General features: G+C 38.0%; 1 protein-coding gene and 1 long non-coding RNA gene across 3 annotated transcripts in view; both read left to right on the top strand.

Annotated features, from left to right (window-relative positions):
- The window catches only part of LOC110066518 (box C/D snoRNA protein 1-like), a 51,902-nt gene continuing 28,518 nt past the window's right edge, over positions 1–23,384 (top strand). For both annotated transcript variants that reach the window (XM_089294964.1, XM_089294963.1), the window contains exons 1-3: positions 1–125; positions 6,777–6,883; positions 21,340–21,425. In XM_089294964.1, coding sequence (XP_089151090.1) covers positions 46–125; positions 6,777–6,883; positions 21,340–21,425 — 273 coding nt within the window. In that variant the 5' untranslated portion in view covers positions 1–45. The remainder of the gene's footprint in view (positions 126–6,776; positions 6,884–21,339; positions 21,426–23,384) is intronic.
- LOC149109293 (uncharacterized) lies at positions 6,892–19,580 on the top strand. Its single transcript, XR_016208853.1, has 2 exons — positions 6,892–15,384; positions 17,175–19,580. It is a non-coding gene; the product is annotated as an uncharacterized LOC149109293 (long non-coding RNA).

The following is a 23,384-nucleotide window of genomic DNA, read 5'->3' as shown; positions in this document are numbered from 1 at the left end:
GTCTGGGAACGATGCGGGCGCCACTTCTCGACCATCACTCAAGCAATGGCGGATACGAATTGTGACATTTGTGGCAAAAGTAATTCAAAGTATCGCTGTCCTGCTTGTGGAAAACGAACATGCAGGTATTGAATTGTCAATATATATTTATATGTTTGAAGTAATATGATTTTAATCTTAGATGTAAAAGAGGCTTAGTAAATGTGGCTAAATATCATGTAAACGCACGATGCACTGTGTAAAGAATCAAGAGCCGTTAGCCGAGTGATTTACAAGCATTTCCTGGAAGACTGCCGTAATTTACCTAAAGTAACGACCGTCGTTACTTTTGGAATTAGCATTTCTTGGGCTCGCTTCTTTCGGTGAGTGTAAAACATTAAACTTAAGACTAAAATAAAGTTGGTGCGCCGGAGCTCTTGGCAAGATTTCCGTATAACCCCATACATTTATTATGCATACAAGTTCTTTGTTTAACTAAACAATAGCGAAAACAATAGCGCTCCTTTGAGACTTATCTGATTTGAATAACTCTAAATTTTACCATACTTTTAGACTTCGCATACTTTTAGACTTAGACTTTTTTTCGAATTTTCTATCTAAAATACGCAAAAACGGAACGATTTCTTGGAGACTTAGAATAATTTTACGGGTTTAGGTCTAAATTACGGAAAACCGAAACGAAATATCATAATTTTGGGCGCATTTACCGTATTTTTAAACTGAGCGCAGGCTTAAAACTGCTTAAAATAATAGCGATTTAGACCTGTTCGCTAGTTTAAAAAAGCTTAAAAATACTGCTTTAGGCCTAAGCAAAACCGGCTGCTTGCGGTTAGCTATAATCTGTTGCACGGGTTAGCGCATCATGTCATGTTTGCGACACTTATTGTTTGCGTCACTTTAATTTCACAACTTTTTTTGAATTGCAAAATTCACGAAATTAATGTCTCACAAAAATTTCATGTAATAAGGTAGTTAACTACACAATCAATCAGTTTGAGTTCACCCTTAACAGACCTTCTGATATTACGTTATGGTGCAATTTTGCACAATCGACCTCAAATTGCATGTGATCGCACAGTTCATGAAAAATTGCATAGTTCGCGAAAAAATGAACAATTTCAACAAACTAAACCATTAGTTAAAGGAGAAGGTCACTCCAAAAACCATGTATTTTTTTCCATCACCAATAAAAAGTTCACATGAGTTGAATTACTCACCATTGTTTTAGCTTCTCAAGTTGATGCGATCCCAATGAAAAAGAAGTGAAAAGTTCGACACTGGGAGCCGCCATTTTGAAAGGATCTTGAAGGCCAAGCCACATATCCGTGACGTCATTCCGTCTGAATTGGTGCGAAGCTCAAAGGCTTAAGCTCTTCTTTTCTGTTCTAAATTTGTTTATTCAGTTGTGAGCTAAAATGTTCAAACCGAACTGGAACCAAAAAGGATAGGGAAAGAGGAGTGACTTTACTTAATATATTTGCCTGCAAAGAACAAATAATTGCCAAAGAAGTGGTTCAAACAGCTACGTCAGGATAAGAGATTCATGCAAACAAAAAAAAAACTCGAAAATGTGTTATGTGTGCAACGAGCATTTCACAGACGACTGTTTCAAAACTTAATACTGATTTGAGCTTTTGGGTTGAAACACAAGAAGGAGGTCATTGAAGAAAAATGCTCTCCCACAATTTTTCAATGGAAGGCCATCGTAAAGGCACACATTGCAAGCAAACAGCGCATCACAAGGAACGAAAATAGGTGGCTATCAGTCATACTTTTAATTTTTAAAAATACTTTTGCCCAGCAGAACTGTAGTTGACTTGATTTGGTAAATATTATTTCTACCCTAGAATTTGAAGCTCCTCGTTGGACTACAGGGCTCGAATTTCAAGAAAAAACCTTGGGGCCAACTGGCCCCTAAGTTTTCAGGTTTGGTCACCAGCACAGCTTTGTTAGTTGCCAAAAATTTTCGACCCTTCAGGCTTAATGTATTTTCATGAAAAGGACGCTGAAACGATGTGAATCACACGCTTTTCATGTATAATCAGTCTGCCGCTTTTTTTTCTATAATAACTGGGAGAATGGCTAAATGAAATTCTTTTCTTCATTTACTAGTCTTACCAGTATTTATAAAGAAGCTTCCATGTTGCAAGCTTTAATTCATTATTTTTCATAGACATTGTGCTAGGTTTTTCGTGTTTTTGTGTTCTCGTGTTCATTGATGCATAGCGACTGCACATGTTTTTTGGAAGTGATTTCTTAGGGTACCATGGGAACTTCGAATGCCCTGCAGATTTCTTTACAATTAAAAGTCAGACTAACCCACTATGGTTTTCTTTTATCAAAAAAGTATTTTTTCGATTTTATTAATCTATTGTGTGAGCCGAAAAATCAGAGGATATTTAATAATTGGCCTTGACAGCCGGGGATGCATTAAAATACTTAGAAGTTTTTAAATGCTGTCTAATTTGATTTTAAATACATCAGAAGAAGTAGTTAATTGTACATCAGTCCTATCTATATATCGACAATAAAATTATTACCGATGACAAGTCCTACTATAGCAAAATCCAATATCCTTATGTAAATAAAATTTTGTCTGAAATCTGTTACAATTTGTTTTCAATTTTGTCAACACGATTCTTCATTAATTAAGGACAGGTTCTTTTCATTCACATTATTTTTGGGAATTACAGTTGCTAATGAAAGCAGTGCTAAGGTAAAAAATGAAGCTTTAATTTTACTGCATGCTTTGTCAAATAACAAGGCAAGTAGACACGACACATCAGATGCAGATAAACACACTAGCAGAGTTAATGTTCAAAAAGCTTGTTTACGCGTGTAAAAGTAGTACATACTTTTTTCTTCTATCCAAAACCTATTACATATGCTTCGCTTTCCAACAATACAAATTACAATTCTCACAAGAAAATCTTAGGTAATGATAAGGAATGTCATCAATTTCACATTTCACGTCAGAGACGTCGATTTCACTTCGCATCTTACATGTAAAGTCACTGCATATTTCACAAGAGTCCACGTAGTCCATAAGACTCATAAGTGTAAAGATACCTAGGCAAACACATACAAGCACAAGCAAAAAGTATCCAAATTTTACAAATATAAAAACAGACTTGTGAGGTGGAAAGCATTTGTCCGATTTAAACACACCATTGAAAACTCGTCAGTTTCTGTGATACCAGAATGCCCTCTGCATTGAACTGCCAGTGAAATAAAAATGGAGACAAATCAGATCAAAAGCACTAAACTGGGGATTTATTTAAGCCACCAGTTCAATTCTGAGAGCAATTTACTTTAATTTAAAAATAAACTTCCTCTTCCACTAACTGCGTCCATTGCAATTGTACTGCAAAATGTACCTTCCATCTTGGTGACCAACTCTAGCTGTTCTCAGCAACAAACACATTCTCGTTGTGTTGGAGTGATTGCACATCTCTCACAAGTACACCACAGAGCCCACCACAGAGCATTTCCAACCGATCGTTCCATTCAACTTGACTACTATCATCCCTGGAATCACTAGCATGTTCTGGCTTCAAGAGTAGCCATACTAAAGCTCAAAAGAACAAACACATTTTGGACAGAATGACGTCACGGATGTGCGGCTTGGCCCCCAAGATCCTTTCAAAATGGCGGATCCCAGTGTCAAACTTTTCACTTCTTTTTCATTGGGATCGCATCAACTTCAGAAGCTAAAACAACAGTGAGTAACTCAACTCAATGTGAACTTTTTATTGGTAATGGAAAAAAATGCACAATTTTTGGAGTAACCTTCTCTTTTAATGTTTTATTTGAAAAAAGTCCACATATACCCGTTATTTCAAGATGATTTGTCTTTGAAAAACACTGTGGCTACATGTCCGGCAACCGGACAGGTTTTTTAAAATACTCCATGTCTGGCAGTGAGACTTATAAAGTAAAACAATGTAAAAAGAATAAAAAGAACTTTATATTAGGTGACCTCAAGAGGAATCGAACTCGGGTCACAGGCATGGCAAGCAATACCCATGACTACTGCGCTACGGCAACCGCCCGGTAATTTCCGGATTTTTTAAGTATTTATTGAGTTATCCTTAGCATTATTGAAAGCTAACCGTAAACAGGCTAACCAGAGAGCTATTTAGGCTAACCGGAGTGCTATTCAGGCTAACTGGAGTGCTTTGTAGGCTAACCGGAATGCTTTTTAGGCTAACCGCAGTGCTTTTCAGGCTAACCGCAGTGCTTTTTAGTCTAACCGGATTGCTATTCAAACATTTGACTGCCGGTCACTTTACAATAGTCTACGTTATAAATCCCGATATACCGGGGGCTCACCAAAATTAGTATTCAGCCATATAAACAAGGATTTGACATTATTAACTGAAATTTTTAAAAAATAATTTTGACTGCCGGACACGGAGTATTTTGAAAAACTTGTCCGGCTGCCGGACATAGAGACACTGTGTTTGAAAAAGCCTTGAAAACCTTTCATAAACAATCGAAGTTCAAAGCGTTTCTTGGATGTCCGGGGACTGGTACTAGCTTTCATTCTCAAAGCATTGCTTATTGGGGTAACGTAAACAATCACTTTCTTTGCTTGGGCCAATCAGAATTGCCGGTATATATTGACAACTTCTGTATGATCCAAGCGATGTTTATTTTGACAGCAAAATGTAGCTTCTTTTGTGGAATGTGAAACAAACATCCCTCATGGATAAGTTTGTAGTGAAAACGCCCACCTGTTTCTTTGACTGGAAAGACTAGATCACACCTGCTAAATTTAGCTGAAAAAGATAGAGCAAGAGAATGCCCCTTCACGTGGACAATAGGCTGAAGATGCAACGTTGTGAACGATCATCCTCCGAACTCTTTGGTGGACAAGCACCTTGAGTCTTTTTTACTACAATTTATGCATAGATGTTTTAATTTCTGTTTCTTTATGTTCAGTTTGTCTTTGGAGCAGCCCAAAAGTGGTTTTCTTCTTATGAAACCTAGTAAAATATGCTTTAAGTAGCTGAGGAGAAAATCACACAATTTGCATAATTTATCGCTTATCAGCCCATTCTTATCTCATAATCTGCCTCAAAAATTTCGAGTTATTTCTGTTTTTTTAATTGCACCCTATCAGAAGGCCTGCCTTGAACACTGGAAATATATCACTTGAGACAAAGGAACAGTTTGGCTATAAGTCTGCATTTGGCTACAAAATGAACATTGATTATTGTTTCTTGAATATTATGTGTTTACTTTGGTTTACTACTGACCTTGCGCATGATGTGAAAAGACCATAACAGTGTCAAATGATTCTATTTAAGAACTAACATGACCTTGATGCTTTGTTAAAAACAAAATGCATGACCTGTTTAAAGTGTTGGAAACTAAATTTTGACAGTACTTGCCATTCAGGCCAGTGAATCTCAAAACGCACTCACCTGGGGAAATTTTTACTCACCCAGATAGATGCCTCTCCGCAATGATTCACAAACGATGCATTTTTTCAGTATCTCATAAATACGAATGGCCCAGCTTACCATTTCATGTTGAGCTTTCTTGTTCTGGTCCAGTACGAGACTCCTCCTTTAGGCTGTTCACAGGGTCCCACCGCCTACCCAGTCAAGTCTTCCGTTTTGTGCTGGCGTCCTGTTCTCTTGCAATTCTATCTGCGGGTTTAACGAGAGAGAGAGCACCCTCCTTAGGATCGCAGATTTTGCTGTAGATTGAAGCAATTTTACCGTAGAACCGTGACCGTAGAAATTAAGCTGCGTTTTCAAATTTCTCCAGTGTAGCGTGGACGGAGCTTTTAGAAACGTTCTTCAAACCAGACGGAGCTTTTCGAAAATGCTGGCATCACGATAATCATGTGATTTTCCTGATGGAGTTTTCCTCAAACACAAATCCAAAATGACCGGTGATGATTGCATTTTTTAAATTTGTCAGACAGAAAACATTTGATGCATTTTCAGAGTGAAACCTGTTTTCAAAATCCTCCAGCGTAGTGTAAACGAGGCTTAAATTATCACTGCTTGGAAGCCATATTTCATTTTTTCTATTTATGAAACACTAAGTTGTGTATTGGCAAGTTATTTGGGCATCCTGGAGGATGAAAAAGGTAAAAAAGCACTGGCAAGTTTTTGTTTAGAAATAGTTATCAAGATTTCATTTAAACAATTTCCCAAACTCAGTGAAAATCATACTCGCCAAACAGGTGAGTGATCGATGATTTGTACTTGCCCAACACTTTTCACATTTGCATTGGTGAGCGGACGAGCGTTAATTTCCAACACTAGTATATTCATCAAAAAATGGGCCAAGGATGATCCCAAATAGTACTGAGCATAATACGGGATTTTTATGAGCAGTACCAGCAGACGTTACTGCAATTTACAAGCAGATTACATGTTTCAAAGTAGCAATTGCGATGTTGAACCATGTTGTAACTTGTTACTGTACTCTGTTGTTTTGTATGATGGCTTATTCAGACTAGACTTTCGCTTGGCTTGCGAGACTCCGAAACTCCAAGAGTAATTTCAAAATAGAAGATTCCGAGACCTGCTTTTCTTTACAAGCGTGAGATTCGGAGACTCTAGTCTCTAGACGCAGAGATTTCAAGACTCACCAAAAATTTGCCCCATCATTTTTCAAGGACCATTCTATACCACTAGTTATGTGATGTGTGGTCAGTTGCTTACTTGAGTATGGTGCTGGCTTGAAAAATGCACTTCTGGGACAAGTAGTTTTTTCTGTCAGCAACTGTCTAACTATCTTTATGTGTCTCTCAGTTTAAGATGCGTCAAATGTCACAAGATGCAATTTAAATGTTCAGGAGTACGCTGTAAGACAGAGTTTTTACCACTTGATAAGTACACTGATGGTAATTTGCTATCAGGTAAGCAAAATGCCTTTATTTAAAAGTGATCTAATGAGGTAATCAATAGAAACACGATTGAGGCAAATAACAACTTAGGTATGCAGGATATTTGCAATTGTTTGTGAGTTGAATACCTCAGTTCAGACCCTAAAGTGCCACCAATCCCCAAAACAGTTTTCCATTAAAGTGGTACTATGATCAAATTTTTCCCCCTTGATTTTTTAGGTGTATCACTTAGAATTCCATGAAAGAATAAAAATGCCGTTTACGGTTTGCAAATATCTGCATTAATTCCAGAGATATTTAAGTTTGAAAAATGTGTAAAATATGCAAATGTGATGCTTGATGACATCATACACTCAACCCAATTTTATATCAAGTATATAAATAGAGCTATTTTGGTCAATTTGCAGTGCAGACCATTGAAACTTGGTAGGCTAATAGTTCTACAGGAAACACACTTACGGCTATAAAAAAATTATGTTCCTGTGGCAACTCACTCTTTTCCAGTCCCCACCCACTTGATTTCAATATGTTAGTGATTTTCAGCTTGCAATGCATTAAACGAGGCCACAAACTTGAGCTAACATATTTATATGCTTGCTGGATCAAGCATATGAGGCCCCATTGGCAGATATCAAAATGGAATGCCAAAGGTGGCCAGAAATGCCTTTAATATCAGGGAAGTCTGGAACCCAGTATGTTGCGATGGTAACCGAACTGTTAAGCTTATATTGTGGTGCACATTTAGTAGAATCTTACTGCAAAGAATCAAATATTTCTGATACAAATTGGCTGAGATTTTTCATCATATTTGATCAAAATTTGGTTGAGTGTATGACGTCATCACTGGGCTAATTTGCATATTTTAAAAACTGGAACATCTCTGGAACGAAAAGAGAGATTTGAATGTAGTAAACAGCATTTTTCTTCTCACGCAGGCTACTTGTTTATGTTTTAAAATGGATCTGATAGGAAAGATGCGATTTTCGTTGATAAAATCTACTAGTTCCCCTGACTACTTCAGCAAAAAAGTTATCTTGATTGATAAAATCCTTGCATTTCTACAAGCGTTTGGACTTGTAATTTTTTTTTTCAAGACTGCACAAAGTGGGATCTGGGTCAGGCTACTAGTGACATCACTTTGGGAACTGGGCTAAAAGACTCAAGAGACTTTTGACTGAGCTTCGAGGGTTGTCAAAACATTTTGGGGTTATTTGTGATTTATGTTTTATCAAAAATGGACAAGATTTTAAGTGAAAGAACTGTATCATCTAGCATTACAATTCGAAGTCTAGCTACGATTTGGATGGCTGTGATGTTTATATTTGTTTCCATTTTGAAGTGCTGGTGGCCAGTTGAGATCGCCGCATTGTAAGCGAGGCGAGGGTCAAAATTGACAATTTGCTGGTCCATTTGGGTAAAAAAGGTACAAATAATGGCTGAAGAGTTAACTTACAGCTCTTAAAGAGTCATAAACAGGAAGAGTTGCTTATTTGACTTTACGGAACGTACAGATTTCAGAGTGTCAAAACATTTTTAGATTGAAAAGTTAATTTTCCTCAAAATCCCACCATAGTCAATCAAACCCAGTCAAACTGTATTTCAATCAAACTCAATCGCACAAAATCAAACTCAATTCATGGATTGAGTTCGATTTAGTTCAGCAATCAAGCCAAATCAAACTCACACAAAAATAATTGGACAACCAAACCAAATTGAACTTTTGATTTCTGAACTCATGATTTTTTTGTAAAACTGGTGTTGAAAATCAAGAATAAGTTTTTCGAGGCTTGAGTTACTTCAGTGTAACACATGTTTTTCATGTTTTCGACTCGCATAGCATAATCTTTGTTCAAGTAAATTTACTCACAGAACACAGTTGAAAGCAATCCACTGGATTGTGTTCGATTGAGTTAGGCTGCCGAGCCCAATCGAACACAATCTAATGGATTGAGTTCAATTCAGTTCGATTGAGTTTGATTGGTTCAGAAATCACACTCGCACAAAGTTTGCTGTTCGATTTGGTTCAATTGCCACACTCAATTGAACTCAATCCACAGATTAGGTGCAATTGAGTTCAATTTCCGAACGTTCGATTGCCTATGGCGGGCAAAATACAAGTTAAAATGCGATGCAGGTGATGTCCACTCCAGTCTACTTCTCCAGATCCATAATTGAAAACAGTTTTAACATAAGAGATAAGCAGAGATGTCGGCATACAATATCCAGAGGTGAGATAACTTTTTGCCCTGTTATCGTCGACCGACCGTAGCATATGCATAGTCAATTACTGTGTACAAACACAAGCTAAGCAAGGTATGTGAATTTGCATATTTCATACTAGTAAATCGTAGAAAATCCATCGACAAGATCTTGAAGAGGTCGAGTATAGTATCAGTTAAATGGATTGAATACATTTCTACTTCACTGTTATTTTGAATGAAATGTCCATATTATGTACACTAATAACCTGGGAGTTCTCGACTTATTAGTTTGCGTTTCCGTTGACTAACAAGTGCATTCGTCTTTCAGCACAGCAATCTCCATTGGTAGCTATAGTTTAGAATCTTAATCGTTTGTTTCACTTTCCTCATATCTTTATAAATGCTTGATCCATTTGTAAATATATGAGGGGAGACAAGCATGGCCCACGTTTGCAAAACCAATAGAGTGTCAACAACAAGAACAATATGAAGGCACAACTGAGAGTAAAAGTAGTCATGGCTGGTGTATGATAAAGACAGCATTTTCATGTATTGTAAAATCTGTACACAAGTTAAGAAGTCCTTAAGGAACATGCTGGTCTCCAAGAACACTTAATGGCTCTCCAAGGCCCTCAGTTAAGAAGTTCATTTGAGTCAGTGTAACGAAAAAGTGAAACAAGCTCTGATTGCCAAGTTGTGTCTCCATGCTGTTTATCCAGTAGAGTACGGGGTTGATGTTCATGGGTCTTGGGCAGCCTGGGACTCGTAGTTTGCTGGCTGTGTGAGTTCCAGGACTTGCTACAGCCTTTTTCTAGATGCTTCACTGGACAAGTACAGTAATATGTTGGCAGCCTCCCCCAACAAAGAAGAAATTATAAACCATATATGGCCCTGAAGTCTACAAGTGCTTTGCACACACTTAAAATTCTCTCGAGTCACGTGCATACAGCACACGCAAAGTTTCAGTTTCAAAAAGTTCTTTGCTTAACATCAAGCGGTTTTTCAACTGATGAAGGCTTAAGAGTTAGCCAAAACGTCTTGCTAAAATATACAAGTCAGTGACAAAAAACGGCACTTTTATCAATTATATATGGCTCAGGCTTGATTTATTTCCTAACTGCAATCTATACTTAGTTCTTATTAACCGAGCAGGAGGTCTGTATGGGAGAATCTTGACCAAGGTTGTGAGTACAGACCGAACGCAGTGAGGTCTGTACACACGACGGAGGTCAAGATTCTCCCATACAGACCAACTTAGCTCAGTTACTAAGACGTTTATTATATGGCAAAGAAGAAAACTTTAATTCGTTTAATGTAACTGGTTTGTACTAGCTGACATTTTGCTTGCGAATGGCGATGAGCTTAACTTAAACCTGCCAAAATTTGCTCATCCTCTCTACTTTTTTTTGTCATCAGGCTTTTTGGCACTTCTATAAATGAGTGAGAAGAAAATAAAAGACAATGGTGAACATTTTTCTATTTTAGTTTGCTACTTTTTCAACACAAAATGAAACCGGTCTGGATGCTGGTCTAGATGGGAAAATCTAGACCGCGGTCAATATCGATTTCAGCCAATCAAATTCGTTAATTCGGTAGTTCCCAGTCCTTGTGAGACAGCCATATAATAAAACAGAATACTAACCAGACTTTATAGACTTCAAAACAAAGTTAGAACAATTTTTTATTTCCACTGAAAAAAACAGCATCCAAGCTGGACATAAATTGAAAAAGCAAGGAGTGTTACAAAAAAACTTTAAAAAAAACAATTCATTTTCATTCCAAACTATAGGAAATACCGGTAAGCCAGTCCTGTTGCCACCATTGACTGCAGTTTCTCTGTTTTTTTTTTCTTCAAGTTACTAATCGGTTCCAAGAACCACTTAAATATGAGCTGAGAATACAAACAGTTAACATATTACTAAACGATGCTACTTTATTGAGCCATATCTTGCATTGGTGCTGAAATCAATTACATCTGTAGTTGCAAAGTGGCTAAACAAGGCTAAAAAAACCTTGAACTCTAGCTTGCCCTTTCGACAAGCGGCTCTCAAATTTTGCTTGTAGTTTACCTTTTAATTTAGTTGAAAGACAACTTGCCCGGTCCTCACCCCACTTGCCTGTCAGGCAAGTGAGATCAAAAAGTTACTTGTCTGGCAGGAAAACCTACTTGTCCTGGACGTCTGGATGGCACTTTTTTTTAGCCCTGACTAAAAGATGCAATTCATTGGAAAGTTCATGTAATGTGAAAACCAAATCCTTGGTCACATGCTAATTGTATTCCAAACACTGTGACAGTCATAATATTTTCTCAGCTGATAATCAAATTCTGAACTTTTTTGACACCCACCCACAAAGTTCTCAGCTTACCCACACAGTCCACTCCTGATAACTTGAACCTTCAAGGGAAATTGAACAAGGTTTAAGTTATTGTGAGGTTGGATTATCAGGAGCTGAGACAAAATATTAAAATTTTCCACTCATTCAATGACTGGAAATAAGGGGAAAAAACATTGTTTATTGCATTTCTATCCATACAGTGCACCTTTAAAACAAATTTGATAATAGAGAAGTTAAGTGAAAGTGGAACAATATATTTCTAAATCACTGTATAAATCAGAATGTACAGTCAAACCTCTGGTTGTGACCACCTCTTGCTATCAACCACCACTCCTTAGGGACCAGTTAACCAAAATACCAAAAGTTTCTTAGTCAAATCACTATATTTGGAACCTCTTGTTAACAACCATCTCTTGTAAGTTACCAGAACTACTTTTAGAGCTAAAAGTTTGAAATGTTCTTTTGTTTTTAACCTCCCCTAAGTGACCACGTGAGAGATAATAAGTCCAAACTTGCAAAATAGTAGCAGACAAGAAATAACTTTGAGATACAAACACACAGTTTTAAGTTTGCAAAACAAAGATAGCATTGCAGAGACAAAGCTGCTTTTTTACAGGGAGCCACCCTAAGTGTTTGAGTGATGGAGTTATGTGTTCAAATTTTCTTGCACCAGTAATTATCCGAGCCACGAAGTTCTGGACAAGTTGGAAGTCCAGGTGCTGTGAACTTTGCAGCCAAAGAACATTGGACCAACTTTGGGTTACCGCTACAGAGTTCATATACCTTTTCAAGAAGTAGTTTCTGAATCAGTGTTTTCGACTACAGTCCTGTTTATTTTGAGTCAAACACGGTTCGAGTTATCAAGGGTAACATTACTGTATTATTATAGAAAGTGGGAGGTTACAGTTGTCGAGGGATTGAGTTGCAGAGGGTAAAATTACTATAAATGCATGTTGCAAATCCAGGAGAAATTAGTTTTGCTTCGAGTTGGCAGGAGGTTCAAATTAGCAAGGCTTCAAGTTATTGGGAGTTGAAGCATGCATCGAAAATTTCAAAATAGCCTGTGAGGGTTTTAGTTGTGGTGCAGGTTATGTAAATGATATGCAAATGATGTCCTTCCATCATTTGTAAATGTTTTGGAGTAATTCGGCTGACCAGTAGATAAAGCTCCTGAAGTCACTGTATTAGTCAATATTGTAGGCTCATGTATCGTTTTACATTTCTAGGTCAAGGTCTATGTGACTGCGATTGTTGCACTAAAAATGGAAAGTTGTTTTGTTTGCTTTCTGAGTATAGTTCATTCAAGACATTTCTATTACAATTATAATCTTAAAGGAACAGCTAACTGTAAAGAACACAAAATCTGGCTTTTGTAATACGCATTGGGAACGTTTTTGATGACAGAGGCGAGGTTGCTGGAGGCTGCTATTGTAAATTTCTGCTCTGAAGTTTAGAAAAGATTGACAAGAGGCAATCCTCTCTACATATCAATGGTACTACTACTGGAGGGTTGAGCTCCTGAAATTGAATTTTCGAAATCAAAGCGAACAGTTTCATTGAGGCCACCGTAGCTTTGGTCAAAAAAGTCTCTAATAAAGAACTCTGCGGTCTTGCGAGCCTATTAAAAGCTCATGATTACACCAGATTATAAGTTTCAACCGCCGACATGAATCCACCATAAGAAAATCCTGCTCTTGGGGACAAACTCTCCATGTTACGCAAGTAACGGTGAAGAAACATGAATCGCATTGGAAGGCAAATCACACATAGCGGGAGCGAGGAAAACTAGCTAGAACTTCTCGAAATGAAATCCAATCCGAATTTTTAAATTTTGCCCACAGACAAACATTTTTGGGCTTGACGCTTGAATAGGCTGATGAGCTATCACATCACAAAGTCACACACCTGCGAAAAGCGTCATACGTCTATATGTAGTAGATTTAACGTGGCCGAACACAGTTTTCGCGCGCGCTTTTGCTGATGCAATTCAGCGCGCGCACAAGGATTGCAAAAAACAAACATACCGTCAATAGAGCGATCATTTTATTTACTCAACACCCGTACCATCTGCGCTATTTTTCTCTATAATTGAACGCAGTGTATTGATGGCTTTAGTCTTTTATCACAACTATATGTTAGAAAAGGTAAAGATGGAAAGAACTCAGCAATTCTCAGCTTTTTCTGTGTTACCGAAAGAACCCAGTTAAATGCAGCGCATGCGTAGTAAGTCAAAAAATTACGATTGAATGAAAATTTGCACTCTCAGAAACACGCCTATTTCTCGAGAACCACTCATTAGAATTTCACGAAATTTGGCACGAAAATACTTTAGGAAATAAGTAACTGGAGTATTGAAAATAATTGAACTTTAACAAAGGAAACTTTAGATATTCCAGTGAACCTTCAACAAGGGATAATTAAAGATCTCTCTGTTAAATTATTAGCAAAATGGTGTTAACTTGTGAGAATCGTTACAAGCTTGTTGCATGCAAATTGTAAAGAAAATCTAATGACTAGATTTTCTACAAATAAACAAAACCGATTTTAAAGGCCTGTTTATTTTTATTCGTGTTGCCATGGCAACGGCACATATGTCAGCTTAACCATAAAAAATCAAAGTTTGTGTTGTTAACTTGCTTGCTGCTATTTTTGGCGACCGAGAGATCAAGGGTTTTAGAGAAAAAGGTGAATGAAACACAGGTATCAAAAACTGTGTTCAGCCACCTTAATCATCACAACATGATTACATGAGGTCATTTGAATCAACAAAAAATCAAGTTGCGCTACAAAATATATTGTACGATGAATTTAACTGGAAAAAGGTCAAATAGGACTTCTCTGTTCCCAGTGTACTAACCACACTAAAAGTCGGCATCTGAAAAGTTTGCAGTTTAAGAGACTATATTTATTATATAGACACGAGTGTTTTACTGGAAAATACACCACTCATAAAATTCATACAAGCCACATCCGGGACTCGGGTGGCATATTTTCCATATCCTCACTAGGCCTGTCCTGATTGTGCTCGGCACCTTTTGAGCAACTGTTTGTGGCTCTAGTAACCTTGAGCAAGTTTTGCCTTTCTAAGCAACTTTTGAGCAAAATATAGGTTTAGAGCACATACCAAGCCCAAAAAAGTCAACAATTTCATGCAAAACTTCAATTTATGCTAAGTTCTTGATTGCTTATCACCTTTTGGAAGTTTGAACACATATAACCTGTCAGATGACAACGTTCAGCAAGACATCAAATGAACCGTGTTTTGTCCCCTTACTACGTGAGAATATCCTTAAATTTCTCCCATATTTGCAAGTAACTCTTTAAAGCTAAGTTTCAAGCTATTTTTCTTGACTGATGTTAGCAATTATCATGAAGAACGAAAAATAAAGCTTTTAATTAACATTTATCTAAAGATATCAAGAAATTTATGTAGTAACTTTTGAAATTTAGGTAGCAACTTTTGAAATTAAGGTAGTGTCTTTTGAAATTTAGGTAGCAACTTTCTGGATTTTTGGCAATCTTTTAGCAAGTTTTTGGCATTTCAGTAAGCAACTGGTACGTAAAGGTTTTGTGTGCTTATTGGAACAATTGTACACCCATATGAAAATTTAGTACGCGACCTTGCTGTTTCGCACAATTGACCTCAAATTGCATCCGATGGTTTACATTTTGTGTGTTAAAAAAATTTGACTTCTCTGAAGATCTTTCGCACCTACCCTGCGAGCAGATGTCGCTTCGATCTTATTCACAACGTATTCGAACTCGATCTAACGGTGCTGAGTCACGTAAGGCAAACTGTGTTTTGTCTTCAGGCAAGAAGAAAAATATGTTGGGCCAGGTGACGAGAAGTTTACAAGATAGAGTGGCTGAATTGAGAATGAGTAAATCCATTGGAACAATGCAGTTCATGTAGGGGAGGTTTAACAGTCCTTGTACCTCATGTGGTATGCAGGAAAAGTCATTCTTTTCTTTAAAGTGCACCTAACCCCCCAATTTTTTTTTCGCTAAAACAAATCTAGACTTTATTTGAAGCATTTGGGCGAAGAAATTTTTGAATTTGGTTGAATCCTCGATTTTCTATGCCCTTTCAAAGTCGCGATTAAGTGTTTCATGACCGCGTTTTAGGGAGTCTGGGGCGGCGGTACCTGATGACGTCTACCCAGGAACCAAACACAATAGCGCCTCAGTCAACTCACTGTATTTGCTCGAGAAAATAGAATGCAAAACTAATCGTACCGATGTATTTTGGGACTAAAACGTCCAAGTTTTGTCTCAGAATCATTTCTTTTTCGTCACTGGAGTCAGAGTTAAGTTTCGATTCGGAAGGCTCCGAAATAAACTTCGATCGAGCACGTTCGACAACTCTGAACTCACTGCTTAGAGCTTTGAGAGCAATTTACAATATTTCAAGCGACGACGGGGAAGACGTCTTTGCGGACGAGCTGCTTGTACATTAGGAATGGAAAGCTAGATACGAAGTGGAGAAGCAGGCAAACGAAAAGCAGGAAAGAAAACTCAAGGACTGCTTTGGATGGTAATTTCGTCAACTAAACATAAGATTCCCACGCGTGTTTATAGCCCGTTTACATTTGTCCTTACCGAGAATGTATTTTGTCAAGGTTCTGTTAAATCCAGTTTGTGTTTTACTTTCAGTTGAATGCTTCATGTTTATAAGAGCGACGTACGTGTCGCAGTTTTCGAGACTTGATGACCTCCAAAACATTGGCTTCGATCGATTGAAAATCGTATTGTTTGGAGCTGTATTTTTGAAGCTGCGGGAAGCAAGGCGGAAGGAAACATTTCATGCAATTACCGATTTCACATTGTCACACGTTTTAAGTCGTAACTCCAAATAACCAATGTAAATTGTTCTCAAAGTTTGCAGTGAAATTCGTCGGATAAGCGAAAAGGGTGTGTTCCCTAAGCGGTCCGCAGATAATGTTACGCGGTCATATTTTCGACGCTATTGCACAGAATCTTTGTCACACTGCTGATTTCCAAACCTTCGAAAAACTCTGTGAGTCTAACAATTTTGTTATCATGTAATTCTAGAGGATTAATCTTCGACTTTCATCTAAATCGAAAGAGAAATAAGTGTTGGTTAGCGGCGTACAGTTGCGATCTATTTACATATCAGTATAACGCTTCTTGATCATGACCGGATCACACAACGTTGCCGGTTATGTCATAAATACTGCGGGATTGGAAGATATAGGTTGTCGGTGGTATTTCTACAAATTGCTGGTTAGCTTTAAGCAGAAAATTTATGAAAATAGCGTTCGAAAGTCTGCGGAACAAATTCCAGTGAGAGTTCTTCAATGGTTCTCACAGATTCAGTTCGCTTGTTTCGGTTCGACAAAATCAACCATCGTTTACGTCTTTATTGCACCATTAGCCGATCATCGTCAGTAAATTGTACAGTATATCTTTCTTTAAATCTGGAATATTGCTGCAACAACCGATAGCGCCTCTGGAAGGCGTTTCTGCGCACTTTTCGAATGTGTATTGCACCATCCTGAAGGAAATGAGACGAAATGAGATATCCAACCTTCCTGGGTAGACGTCACAAGAGCCGCTGGACCCATTCTCCTCAAACTCGGTCGTGAAACAAAATGGCGGTGTTTTGGAGCTATTTTCGAGATTTCGTCGTGGCACAGAAAATCGAGGATTTAACGGAATTCAAAAATTTTTTCGCAGAACTATTTCAAATAATAAGTAGATTCGTTCTAGCGGAAAAAAATTTTTTGGGTTAGGTGCACTTTAAGAAAAAGACTACTGTTATAACAAGTATTGCCAGAAGTCAAAAGGGTTACTCGTATAACTAGAATAAATCCGTAAGCCACACATGTCAATCATCATCCGCTGGGAAATCAACAGTTTGCTCACAGAGCCTCGATTATAGAAACACAAAAGGGCAGCCCTTAATTTCCCACATAAAATTCACCTTTATAAGAGGCAATTTTATTGGTTGTTCATAGTAGCTCCAATCTGATTGGTGTGACATACATACATTGCTCACTCATCCACTTTTAACATAACCCAGATCTTACAATCAAGTGCTACTTTTTCTAAAAAAAATAATAACTCAGAAATTGATCATTTCTACATTTTTTGAACTTATTACTACACAGGGATTGAATTAAATGTACGGTATACCAAACATTGTTTTTCATTTGAGATACCAGTTAGAGTTTTTCTCATCCTCAAAGCCCAAAGAAATGCTCAAGCATGACTAGCAGGTGTGGTGCTGTAAAAGTGATCAATAGTACAGACTAACCAGGTGATCTGACCGTAAATAATTAACCAATCATCTTCAAGGATAAATTATTTTTAAAACCGTACAGAATTCTTTGCGCGCCTAGTAGAGCTTGTTCTGGCCTTCGGCATGTAGTCCATCGACACATCGATAGCGCCGTGAGGATAAACATGGCAGTTTTCAGTCGGAAGGCTTTTTTGCTCATCATGCTTTGGTTGTGAGTGGAGTTATTCTTAAAGATTTTTAAACTAAGAAAAGTTCAGTACACGATTATCTAGACCAACAAAGTCAGTGAGTTGGCTTGTGGGCCTAATGCATGGGCACATGACATGTTCTCTCCCTCAAGATGTGGTTGAAACTTCTTTCCATTGATCCATACATTTTGATGGCGTATTCAGCTTTGTTGGTTGAAGGAAGTGTGTGCAGAAGACGCAAGGAAGCCATCTGTGCTGCTCGAACTAAAGATAGATCTTGTACTATCGGATATCTTTCCTCCGGATTCTCATTGGTGTCATCGCAGAGATCGTAAACAATGGCAAGTCCTCCATCAGTTATGGGACTTTGTTCAACATTTCTCGCAGCTTCGTTGTTCCAGGCTCTCTTCCACAGGCCAACAATAGTTTTATTCCATGAGGTTTTTTGTGTCCTACTACTTGTAAAGTTTGCTCCACTCATTTTCCACCGCTTGCTGTCTAGAAAGACAGTTTTTCTTCTTAAAATTGTGCGCTCGAAAAGTGCAAGTAAATCATGGCGCATTTTCGGGACAAATCTAAAAATGTCCAAGGTCTTGTTTTCACTCCTAACAGGGATGAATTACTGTTTTGGGCTTTAAAATAGAAAGGAAAAATACACATCAATGTTTAGGTGGCCTCAGTATGGAGGATCAAGTAGTACAGAGTCCGTAGAACTTTCTGTTGGAGAAGGTTTTCTTCCTACAACCACCGCGAAAACATGAAGATCAGAGCGCTTTCAGATCACAGATTTAAAGCAGCTTTTCAGACTTAAGAAGCAAAAATGGTAATGTACTGTAATGTAATTATTACTTCGAAGTTGAATTCAACTTTTGGAACGATTGGTAAAGCCACAGGTGTCAAAATGTGTGGAAAAGCGGTCGGCAAAAACTCAAGCTTTTGCGTTAGCGTAAAGAATAATTTGAACATGTGGTCATGCAGTGAAGCACGTGTGCAAAATTTTGAACAATTTTTTGCTTTTAAATAGGTTTCTTCGCCTCAGCTTGAATGAAAATCTATTGTTATTGACCTCCCTTTCGCATTTCTTTCATTTGGTTCCCTGTATTTGGGAATTTTAGGTTTTAAAGTGAATGGTAACTTGCACGTTGGATTTCTGCATATTTAATTTACGGCGACCTCCAGGCGCTTTGCTTATTTTGTTTATTCGCTTCGTTCAAATATTTCTGCGTCTTATTAAGCTGCTACAGAACCGCTGGGAAAAGAACCAAAATGGCCACCAATTTAACACAGTTGAAATACGACTGATCTCAAAATAATTGGCTTGTTTTTGTCGTCTTTTTCATTTACGACTTTCAACTTTCTTTCGCAGCGCCGTCATATTTCGTCGCGCGGCGAAGAAATTACTCGATTTCTTGTTTTCAGACTGATTTTACAAGAGTTCTTCGCTTTTATTTTGCGTTGTTTTCTCAAATGTTAGCCGTTACAAGAATGAAATTCGGTTGTATTTGGTTTCGTTTTGTCCTCCAAAGTCAATAAGTAAGTCATTTTCGCAAAGTCAATTTTCTCTGCTTCTGTGGGACATTTTGTCATGCGGTAAAGAAATAATATAATTTCTTGTTTTCTCATCAGTTTTGTACATCAGGTTGAGTTCTTTTTGTTAATATTTTTTAATATTTCGACCCTTAATTTATTGAACTTTAAATAAACGATGTCTTGAAACCTGATCTTGTGTCTGTGGTTACTGGGCATATGGTTTATTTTTGTGCTCTCGCTCGCGAAATACTTCCAAAAAACGCCAGGGAATCAGGGGCGGGTCGCGGGCAATTTCATTCAGGCGTCAATGGGCTAGTGCATGTTTGATTGTTTGAAGTTGTGTAAGCTGTTCATAAACTGCCCCTGCGCATTTTTGGACAGTGTCATAGTCATCATTTCCCAACCAAAGAGCAACTGTTACACTGTGCTCAGTAAATTATAAGGCTCAATGATTTTCACTCTGACACTTTTCTCCCCTGTGAAATGGCGTGACCATTTCAGCCATGGGAAACCATCATGATGCTGTTGGTTGGTGTTGTAACTGCACTCTGTACACCTGACTGACTTAGAAATAGTGTAATGTAATTCTCAATGTCAACATAGCCCACAACTACCTCTCCAAATTCATTAAAGGTCAGGCCAATCTTTTGTAGCAATTCTTGGCGTGTGCCATTCAGATTATTAAATTTTTTTTCTTTACTGAGTTGGAGAGCGTTTGATCGAATGGTCGACCAAACTAGTGCTGTGGCCGACAAAAGCAAGCTAGAGATCGATGGAATACAGTACCTTTAATACTGTATAGAAAGTACACTATTAGAAACAAATTGAAGTAAAACACCAAGTGATTTTCAAGCTTACAATGCAGTGCAGCCAGCGCTGCATGTTGTGCAATTCAAGTACTCAAATCGCTTCCATCCAAGTGTAGAATTGGAAAGATTCACCGTCGAAAGAGACTTCCCAACTGTCCAAATCAACACTTCTCATATTTACAGCACAATTCCGAGTTCCAAGTGCAGTATAAGACAAGACAAAATAATTCTGAAAAGCAACGCTCGCTCTGGCAGTGACCGCCATCATTCAGATGCAAACTCACGACTACCCACGGGCTGCCTTATGGGATACGGCAATAAAATTTTCTCTCCAGTCTTGCACAATGACGTCACCAGATCACCTGGAAGGAAAGGGTGTAATATCGTAATATCATAATATTAAGGCTAAACTTTAATGTACAATACATTTTTAATAGATATCATAACAGAGCTCCAGCGGTCCAAAGGGCCGCCAAGCAGAGTCCCATACTCATAGAAACCCGTGAATCACCTTGCTTATGGTAAAAATGGCTAGTAGTATTGTTCGTGGGCGTGTATGCACAACGACGGGGACGACGGCAACAGAGTCGTGCAAGATGGTGGCCATAGTCCAGCTAATAGGCTGACAGCCTTGGTTTATAGCACCCTTCTTTGATCATGGACATCCATGTTATGGTCAATTGATACCTGTAAAACAAGGTGTCTGCTGACCAGTATCACGTGACCATATTGTGGGTCAAGTTAAAAACTCATTGAGGTCACATTTCTTTTAATTGACCGCTGAACAAGTGCTGGTTTTCGATTGGATCGCGGGCTCATGTCAAGTTAATTTGTTGCAATTAGGGCTAGGTTATACAGAAGCCGGTTAATGCTAACCCATGATTAAAGGTCAACCGAAGTATATTTTATCTTGTATACAAATGTTTTTCACTGCCTTTGGTTTGTGTAGTTTCAGATTATTCAAACTTGAAACAGAACGCCAAACAATTAACGTACAGGATACATCACTGCAAAGTTACAAAACTCTAATCAAAATTCTCGCTTATCCTGGGTTAGCTTAATCGGACTTTGAACAACTCAGCCCAGGAGCTCCACTTTTAGGCTTGGCTAAATCTATATATTATACCTGTTGGACTTTTAGACTACAAGTTCTTGGAGGATGTGGATAGATTTGTATACACCTCAGTGCATGATATTCATAGCAAAAACAGACGTCAGAACTCTCAGGTACGTTTAAGGTTTACTACGTCTTGTGTGCTTACTGGAACAATTGTACACCCATACAAAAATTTATGGCCTGACTGAGCAAGGTCATGATTTGGGCCATAATGCTATTTTTGGACAAAAACTGAGCAAGACAAAGTGACACAAGGATTTTGTCTGTCTTGTAGGACTGGACGATGCATTTGTCAGGCATGGTCATTGCTGATAATATGGCAATAACTAGCGTGATAGAGTACAAACTGAATTTATTGGCTTGCGCAGCAGTACCAAGACATTTGTCAGGCTGTGTTATCGTTGTAATTCTGGCTAAATTCGTTTTACAAGTACCGGTACAGAAAATTCGATGTGACGTTTATCAGACCTTGTTGTCGGCCATAATCTTGCTTATCAGTGTGATACCTCGTACCATAAAAGTATGCTAAATGCAAAACTAAAATATAACAGGATTGTTCTTTTGCATCAAAATATTCATTTCAAGTAGCTTATTCTCTCCCAGCTTGCATTTTTGTGTAGTTTTCAGCTTTCGTTAGAGGCCTCACAGAGGCCTCACAGTGTTCACATTGCATGCGACGAAAAACTCAAAGATATGCCATGCTACACCACAAGTCTGTGTCTGCTCCTACGTACTGCAGAACAATGTGCCTCAAATTTCCTATAATGTGCTCCAAAGAACTCCTTGGCATTTTAGTTTAGGTAGTTTCCACTCCAAAAATATTTACCAGTAGACTGTTTTGGGTGCTGTAAACGTGGATGCTGATGGCAGATGGCAGACGGCGAACAATTAGAAAATGATATTAAAATTTAATAATAAAATAATAAAAAATGACATCACAGTAGTCAAAATATCTTCAGCTCGTTGGAAAATGTTAGGAAAGTTTTGAAAATTGCAAAAATGTTCATATTCTTGAGCAAGTTTGTCACTAAAGATATTGACCTGAAGACTTCAATAATTTCTAGTCCTTGTTTCCTTCCTGTATCTTTTTTTATTTCGTGAAAGTGAAGATGCTGGATACTGGACTGGTATCTCCAGAACAAATTTAAACTTGAACAAACAATATCCCTACTATCTTATAATGTCGTATCAGTCTCTATTTTGTGAACATTACAAACTAACTGCATCCTAACAAAAGAGGGACTTGGCAGTCTCAAAACAATCTGACAACATTGAAAATAAAAACAATGAAGACCACAATATGGAGCTGGAGGAACACTCGGAACAAGAACTCCCAAATTCAGAGCCAGAAGACAACGTTTTGCCTGAACTGAATACCACACATCATATCATATACCTGCATATACAACAAGCAAAACAGTCAACAGACTTGTGCATGAACATCTATATTTGCAGTGCCAGAATGAACAAACTGGAGATATAAACCTAAACATCAAGCTCAAGAGACTAAAAGCCCGATAAAATTGATGCAAGAAACGTAAGAACATCTCTCTAAGACAAACTTACAGCTTTCAAAAAGGAAAGCAACAGCTATTGCTGACAAAGCCGGACAAAGATAAATACATGTTAAAAATGACACCCGTGATGAGAAGCAGCACAGAACTTGTGTCAGATCAGACAGCCGGACCTGGCATAACAACACAAAATGCAAGTAACCAACATGTTCACGGAACATTTAAGACTTTGTCCCTTCAGAGCTTCTATTTAGGGAGCTTAAAACATATCGTAAAATTAATGAGCCTAGAAAACCTAGCACATGGCAAATTATTTACAGGGGTGTCAAACTCTACAAATTACATGCAGACAACAGCAGAAACCATGCGGACTTATGACCTCTAAATAGTCTCCTCTGCAGCCGTTTTTGGGGTTGTCACGTAACGCTTCCTGTACTCTGGTAAAATGTCCTAATAACACAGCATAAGGTGCCCTTCAGAAACAAGTGTGAGGAAGGAAAAAAAGGTCACGATACTGAAATAGGAAAACAAAACAATGTATGTACAAATGTCACA

Source organism: Orbicella faveolata, unplaced genomic scaffold, assembly GCF_042242905.1.
Source record: "Orbicella faveolata isolate gen_17 unplaced genomic scaffold, um_ofav_v1 contig_25, whole genome shotgun sequence".
Lineage (NCBI taxonomy): Eukaryota > Metazoa > Cnidaria > Anthozoa > Scleractinia > Merulinidae > Orbicella > Orbicella faveolata.
The sequence above is the reverse complement of the archived record's forward strand: the minus strand, read 5'-3'. Positions and strand labels throughout refer to the sequence as shown.